This window comes from Rutidosis leptorrhynchoides, chromosome 1 (assembly GCF_046630445.1).
Source record: "Rutidosis leptorrhynchoides isolate AG116_Rl617_1_P2 chromosome 1, CSIRO_AGI_Rlap_v1, whole genome shotgun sequence".
NCBI classification, from domain to species: domain Eukaryota; kingdom Viridiplantae; phylum Streptophyta; class Magnoliopsida; order Asterales; family Asteraceae; genus Rutidosis; species Rutidosis leptorrhynchoides.
In genome coordinates, this window is record NC_092333.1 from 387,859,779 (window position 1) to 387,867,601 (window position 7,823).

At 35.0% G+C, this 7,823-nt stretch overlaps 2 protein-coding genes across 2 annotated transcripts; one reads left to right on the forward strand and one right to left on the reverse strand.

Moving 5' to 3' along the window:
- Nucleotides 1-338: 338 nt before the first annotated feature.
- On the reverse strand, nucleotides 339-1,907 carry LOC139900942 (serine/threonine-protein phosphatase 7 long form homolog). Its single transcript, XM_071883689.1, has 4 exons — nucleotides 1,759-1,907; nucleotides 829-1,413; nucleotides 668-755; nucleotides 339-587 (listed from the first exon to the last, which is right to left on the reverse strand). The coding sequence occupies exons 1-4, from the start codon at nucleotides 1,905-1,907 to the stop codon at nucleotides 339-341; spliced, it is 1,071 nt and encodes a 356-aa protein (XP_071739790.1).
- Nucleotides 1,908-2,655: 748 nt separating this feature from the next.
- Nucleotides 2,656-3,518, forward strand: LOC139900948 (protein GRAVITROPIC IN THE LIGHT 1-like). Its single transcript, XM_071883695.1, has 2 exons — nucleotides 2,656-3,043; nucleotides 3,088-3,518. The coding sequence occupies exons 1-2, from the start codon at nucleotides 2,656-2,658 to the stop codon at nucleotides 3,516-3,518; spliced, it is 819 nt and encodes a 272-aa protein (XP_071739796.1).
- Nucleotides 3,519-7,823: the final 4,305 nt, after the last annotated feature.

Sequence of the window (7,823 nt, forward strand, 5' to 3'; positions counted from 1 at the left end):
ATATTGTTTAAAAACTGCATTCAAAGACTTATGTTGATGTGTAATATTATTGTAAACCGTTATGTAATGGTCGTGTGAAAAACGCTATATTTTAGATTATCATTATTTGATAATCGTCGTAATATTTTAAAGGTTATGGTTTGTTTTAAAATCGAATGCAGTCTTTGAAAAACGTCTCATATAGAGGTCAAAACCTCGCAACGAAATTAATTAATATGGAACGTCTATAATCAATATGAACGGGACATTTCACACACCCCCACCATCTCTACCAACAAATAAATGGTTGGCTCGGTCATTCCATTGTGCGACGTACGTGACGTGGGGGGCAATAGTCCTCAAATCAGCACCTTTTTCATGCAAAGGTTAGTTTTGTGTAATAAATGATGCGTCTGAGCGGGAAGCAAGTGTTCAACACATGGAATTGGCTGATCCCATCCAAACTGCCTGCAGACCCGATCCGGTAGATGTGTCTCAATAGTAGCCCAGAATATAATAGCGTCACGGTATGACCATAAGGGTCTGTCTGTTGCGCACTGCTGGGGTATTCGGGCGAATAACAAATCATCATAGGGTTGCCATATAAACTGCATCAACATATTATAATACTTAATAAATGTTTTGACTTTAACATAGCTTCTATAGTTTCACACCAAATAAATGTTACCTGTCTAGGCGTTAACGCCGAAAGTAGGGAGCGAATCATAGAAAATACATGTGTTGGCGTATTTTTGTTCGTCCGTTTACCATGCCACCTACATATGAATAAGACATACAGATGAATATAGTTACAGTAACTAAAGGTTTAAAGTTACAATGATCTCTTACCTAGAACCATAGGGTGCTCGAATCAGTGGAATCTGGTTCTGTGGAAGGTCCGCTGGAATCTTTCGTACATCATTTTTGAGAATCGGCGCGAGGGATGGAGTTCGTTCATACACCCACAGTTGTAATAAAAGTAGCGAACCATTAATGGCGTTGGCTTCATAGTTTGTGGCCGCTTTACACAAATTTCTATAAAGATGTGCGAGAACCGCACTACCCCAACTAATACGATTAGATGGACTCAAGTCCAGGATGGTATGCAAGAAACTCAAAGGGACATCGTACGCATTAGAATCAGAAAATAGAACGCCACCCATCATAGCTAAAATATATACTCTAGCCCGATGTTGGTGAGACTCGACAGTGTCTCCAACATCTTCTGCCAACTCCGCCATTAAAACAGAAATTAATATCCTCCCTTTATGTATACCCCTATCACCAATAGCCTGAGGGGCGATCCCTAAGTAGGTAACGACAAACGGTATCCAATAGCTATCATTTGTTTCATACCAAATACCGGAGAATACATCCCCGTCTATTGGTAAACCAAATAAAACCTGAACGTCTTGCAACTTAAAGTTGCTTCTCCTACAAATATTAATATGAATTAAATAGAGTATTCGGATATATATTCGAATATATATATATATATATATATATATATATATATATATATATATATATATATATATATATATATATATATATATATATATATATATATATATTATATACTTGACTAAATTAATGATATATATTACGAATATATAATAATATATATTGAAATAAATAATATATATATATATATATATATATATATATATATATATATATATATATATATATATATAAGGTAATGATTTTGTACCAATCGGTAAATGAAACGTATGCGTCTCCGGGCGCCATCTTTCAATCATTGTAGTAACAAGTGACCAATCGAGTCTTTGTTTACCCAATTTACAAATTAAACCTAATCCCACATTATCAAGATACACCTGCACCCTCTCATCAATTGTTTCGTTTGGTAGCAGTGAAATATGCTGCCAAAAGCTCAGATCAGCTCTTCTTGGTTTGATCGACATCTCCTCGTCAAGCTTCTTTGTAAATAGTGCATATGATCTATGATTCCTTTCCGCTTGTTAAAACAATAAAGAACTATCAATCGGCTCCGATCTAGCACGTAATTGGTTCGTTTGAGCCATTTTTTTGTTAAAAATCAAAGGTTTTTCGAAATTATATTTTTCTTATAACTTTGGGATGTGTTTTGTGTGTGAGAGCCGAAGTATCAGACTTCGGATTTATACAGATACCAAAATCGAAGTTTGAAACTTCGGTTTCCACGTGGCCATTTTTCATTCGCCAGTTTTTATTTTTACGGATTGTGGTTATTTATTGGGGATAAAATTACAGTTAATGGGGTAGATGGAATTTAAAGCAAAACCGGAGTTCCAAACTTCGATTTTGACACGTCCCCAGTCTAGTCATCAAGTCAACAGGCTAAACGAATAAAGTATCAAAACCGAAGTTCCAAAATTCGGTTTTGACCAAAACCGAACTTTGAAACTTCGGTTTTTCCATTTTCAAAATAATTTTTGTAATATTTCCATTTTTGCAAGTCTCTTTAAAAAAATTACTATTTAAAAAAAATCTACAATCAGCTCAGTATCCGTACGACGGAGAAGCCGCACAATGCGCAGATCAAGCGGTCCTTGATCAACTTAAAGCGATTTCTTTACTTAAACATAGTTTCAATAACAAAGAGAACGATACGTCACCGCATGGCGTCACTGTTTTACTATTGTGAAAATATATCAACACACAGTGAATAACATGGAGAAGCAAATCAAATTGAAGAATTCAGATATCGATTCGTTGAATCGACGTTTACTAGAACTGAATTCGGTTAATAAATGGTTCGAGTTGAAACTTAATTCGAGCATACGCTTTCCGTTAATTGACCACGTGGACATTTCAGATCATGATATAAGGATTTTTATTGATGTTTTGAATTACGTGTTAGTTTCAATTCAGGATTTCGTGACGGTAATGATTCGTGAAATGCAATCGACGAACTGGAATATCGATCAGGCAGTAAAATCAATTGAACCGAATGGGGTTTTCGATCAATCAAAATACAAATGTTTCGTGTTCGAATCATACGTTACTCGTGAAATGTTTGAAGGTTTTGGTGTAAAATCTGACGAAGATGACAAAAATGGTTATATAATTTTAATCAGATTAAAAAGTTAAAATCGTTAACAGGCACCGATATATTAGAGGAAGATTGTACGTCGTCGCTTGCAAAGTTTACACGTGGCAAGTATATGCGCTTAGTGCATCAAAAAATGGAGTATTCGTTTAACGGAAATTTGGGTCAACGGAAAATGTTGAACGAGTGGCAATTTTCCTTGACTACGAAGTTTTTGGGGTCGTTTACAGAAATGGCGCGTCGCGTGTGGATATTGAGGTGCTTGGCGTTGTCGTTTGATGAGGAAGTGAGTGTGTTTCGTGTGAGTAGTGGGTGTCGGTTTTCGAGTGTGTATATAAAAAATGTGGTGGTTAATAGTAGTGGTGGCGGTGGTGATTGGCTGCCAGTGGCGTTTACGGTGGTTCCTGGGTTTAAGATTGGCGAAAAGGTGGTGCAGAGTCAGGTCTATTTATCTCCGGCTGGTGGTAGTAAAAATATCGCTTAAGGTTCTTTTTTACCTTTTAATAATTTTCTTTATCAAGTACGGAGTATCATGAAATCATGAATGAGTTTATTAGTACTGTAGTTCGGAAGTGTATAGTGAATTTAGTGATACCAGGTTTAAATACAACCTACCTTCTTGTGTCCATGTGTTAAAAAGTCATAGGTAGTGTGCATGTATTAAAAAGTCATAGGTAATATGTTGGTTATTTATAACTAGGTTTGGCGTTGATGATCTTTTGAGTTCTCAGATGGGCATGTATTTTTCGTGTTTGTATTTCGTTTTTAGTATAGCCGGGCCTTCGGGGTAGTGTCCGCTTTTGCTTAGTTGTTTCTATTTATCTTCTAGACCCGCTTGTTTTCTTTTTCAAACCTTATCTATTTTTTTTGTTACTGTAACGGTGCAAACCAAAGTCCCACATCGGTCATGGGACAAAACAAATGTATGTATATAAGTCTAAGGAGGAATCCCTCTATCACCAATTGGTTTTAGAAAATGATGTACTCTTGGGCTTGATCCTGGAAGCTTTGTATCGAAATCTTCCTGTCCTCCCACCAGGTTGAGAGTATACGTTCCTTACAGTTACATCTTCCATACTTTTATACTTTTCGTAAGTACCGTGGGACAAACGACGCCCTCCACTTCTACTTCTAACTAGCCGCTAGTTGATAGTTGTTTTGTTTCATGCTAGTTTGGTAGAGTTGTGGCGTAAGTTTTGTTATTTTCTTGTTGGTATTGTTTTGCGTTTTGTATGTTTGCGGATTTATTTCATCTTTTATTCCTTTCCTTTTAAATTGTTTCATTTTTTTCAACACAAAAAGAAAGTTATAACTAGGTTTGACTATGATACTCTATGTATGCAAACGTTATTTCTAAAAAGTTTAATTTTATATACAGAAAATAAGTAGTTAGAGATACATTGTAATGAAAAACTAGTAACAAACACACATACAACTACCGAAATACAATAACGTGATAAACCACTTAACGACTCCATTTAGAAGAAAAAGGACTACAACCATTTAACGATAGTCGAACCTAAAAATTCGCATTGACTAAACTTTACTATCTGCGAAAAAAGTGAGCCAGACACGACTAAAAATCAAAGCCAGTTGTCACAATTTGTGATCCAACCATCACCTTCAAATAATCCTACTACTAATGCAAGAACCCTTATAATATGAAGCCAGGATAAGTAAGGTTTTTTTTTTAGTGTTTACCCCTGTTAACTTTGAAAAATTTATTAAATTTTTACACTCGTCCTATCTGTATCCGAGTTCAAGTTCCGTCCGAGCTCGTCCTCCATCGACCTAACTCGCATACACCATTCATACCATTTTGTAATGGGAAATTAGCCCAAATACACTATTTTTTAAACTTTTATTCCAAAATACACTTTCGGGGAAAAAATTGTCTATTTACACTGTTAGGTCGACCACTCAGTGGGTCGACTACCCCTTTACCCGGTCGACCACTTTAGTTTTCAAGGTAGTCGACCTCCATTCTTCATTGTTGTTGGTCGACTACTTCAGTTATATGGTCGACCTAAGGGTCGACCGAATTGTAGGCCTAAACTCGGTCGACTAACATAGTCGACCACAGTTGCTTTGTAGTCGACCGATAAGTTGGTCGACTAATCATAAAAACATACTACTAGTGGATAAGATATATCAGATAAGATTATTGCGAATTTAGATAAGGTTTTTATTTAAGTTTACTGTGTTAGCAATGTACCTTCAATGTACCTTGGAGATTTATTTACCATTATGTGTTGTGTTGTGTTGTGTTACCATCCAATTTAGTGAAATAAACTTTAATTTGAACAACAAATATTATATATTATCTCATACTACATTTATGGATTACACAACAAATAACACAACTTACAGACATATAACATACACGACAGTTAAACAGAAAACATACGAACACACATACCTAGCATTCATGACTGTTAAACACATTTTAAACACAAAGAAGAAGCTAATCATCACTCAAATTGTAAGTGAAGCCAAATTGTGTTGAGCATGAGTCTTCACGTTTTCCTTTACCCTTGCCCTTTACCAACCCCTTAGGCTTTGCCTTTGTTTTTGTGTTACACTTGAACTTTTGTTTACCTTCAGAAAGATCATAATGTGCGGTGCAAGTTGATCTAGTATGTCCATATTCCAAGCAACGACTGCATTTTATTTTAGATTTGAAATTGTCTTTGTCCTCTCCTTGGAACGGTATACGAGCAGTACTCTTCGGTCTACCCGATTGTCGCTTTGTAACCAATGGCGGTAGGACGGTTTGTAGGTGTCCTGGATCTATCCATTCAGAAATATGATCTAGCGGGTTAATATCTTCCATGTATGCCGACTTGTACGTTTCAGTGTGGAAATACTTCTGAACGTGTGTAGTAACGTTACGTAGGACAAAATACCTTGCTACTGCCATTACATGTTGAAAGTACCCGTTCATATACATTATAAACGATTCACAATAGTTGATTACATTGCGAGGTATTTGACCTCTATATTATATATTTTACAAACATTGCATTCGTTTTTAAAAGACAATCTTTCTTTACATCGAAAATTGACAGGCATGCATACCATTTCATAATATCCACTATCCAACTATAAATTGATTTAATAATAATCTTTGATGAACTCAATGACTCGAATGCAACGTTCTTCGAAATATGCTATGAAAGACTCCAAGTAATATCTTTAAAATGAGCAAATGCATAGCGGAAGATTTCTTTAACACCTGAGAATAAACATGCTTTAAAGTGTCAACCAAAAGGTTGGTGAGTTCATTAGTTTATCATAATCATTTATTTCCATCATTTTAATAGACCACAAGAATTTCATTTCCAGTTCTCATAAATATACGTCCCATGCATAGAGACAAAAATAATCATTCATATGGTGAACACCTGATAACCGACATTAACAATATGCATATAAGAATATCCCCTATCATTCCGGGATCCTCCTTCGGACATGATATAAATTTCAAAGTACTAAAGCATCCGGTACTTTGGATGGGGTTTGTTAGGCCCAATAGATCTATCTTTAGGATTCGCGTCAATTAGGGTGTATGTTCCCTAATTCTTAGATTACCAGACTTTGATAAAAAGGGGCATATTCGATTTCGATAATTCAATCATAGAATGTAGTTTCAATTACTTGTGTCTATTTCGTCAAACATTTATAAAAGCGCATGTATTCTCAGTCCCAAAAATATAAAGGGTAAAAAGGCAAATGAAACTCACGCATGTAAATATGGTAAAACAGTTAATAAAGCATTTGCATGTATTCTCAGCCCAAAAATGTAAAGAGAGAAAAAGGGCAAATGAAACTCACCATACTGTATTTCGTAGTAAAAAAACATATAACGTCATTGAACAAGTGCAAGGTTGGCCTCGGATTCACGAACCTATATTAATTATATATATTTATATGTTGGTCAATATTTGTATAGCAATTTAGGTCAGGTCATAGTGTAATCCTATCCTATAGCTCGAGTCTGACTCTACAGTATAGTAACATGTTATATTACTCATGCTCAATTAAAATTCTAGTAAAAGGTGACGTGTAAAACAACGTAATACAGATGGTTTCATAATCATAAAATAGTATTTTAGGTTTTTTTTTTTTTTTTTTTTTGTTGAGAAAATCAACACAAAAAGTTAACTGAAAAGTTAACAGGAAAAGTCAAAGTTCAAAGTCAAAAGTCAAAGGTTAAAGTCAAAAGTCAAAGGTCAAAGTAAAAATGAGGTCGCATGCAAATATATAATAACTTATACAAAAATGATTTTCGGTCAAACATGACTAAACGGGACACTTCAGCTATTTTTAGAAAAATTATCGGAACTCCGATTGATAAACGGCCAAAGATAAAAGTTACACATTACCAAAAAGATTAAGCATAAATATTACAGAAGTAAACTAAACCTAGACAACTCGTAGTTGCCAACAAGTTTTCGGCGTTTCAAAGTTAATTTTTCAGCTTTAATAAATTTACAAAAGTGACCGAGTAGCCTACTTTGGAGATTTTTAGAAAATTCCTCAAAACTCGTATTGACAAACGGTCAAAGCCTGCAAATTCTCGTTACCACAAAGATATAACATGATTTTTGGCAAGAGTAAACACATATCAGGCCGACCATGACAACTGATACAAAACTGACATTTTTAAATAAAAAAGTTTCAGCTCTTTTTAGAATTTTAAAATGTGACCAAACCGTCAACTTTGATGATTTTTAGAAAAATCGTCGCGACTCGAATTGACAAACAGCCAGAGTCATTTGTTAGACCT

Excerpts from the sequence above, each read along its gene's own strand:
- LOC139900942 (XM_071883689.1), bottom strand. The coding sequence starts at position 1,907 with ATGTCGATCAAACCAAGAAGAGCTGATCTGAGCTTTTGGCAGCATATT. Across the intron at positions 1,414-1,758 it reads GGTAAACAAAGACTCGATTG|GAGAAGCAACTTTAAGTTGC; the intron begins GTCACTTGTTAC and ends TAATATTTGTAG. Across the intron at positions 588-667 it reads CGGCGTTAACGCCTAGACAG|TTTATATGGCAACCCTATGA; the intron begins GTAACATTTATT and ends ATGTTGATGCAG.
- LOC139900948 (XM_071883695.1), top strand. The coding sequence starts at position 2,656 with ATGGAGAAGCAAATCAAATTGAAGAATTCAGATATCGATTCGTTGAAT. Across the intron at positions 3,044-3,087 it reads TGACGAAGATGACAAAAATG|GCACCGATATATTAGAGGAA; the intron begins GTTATATAATTT and ends AATCGTTAACAG.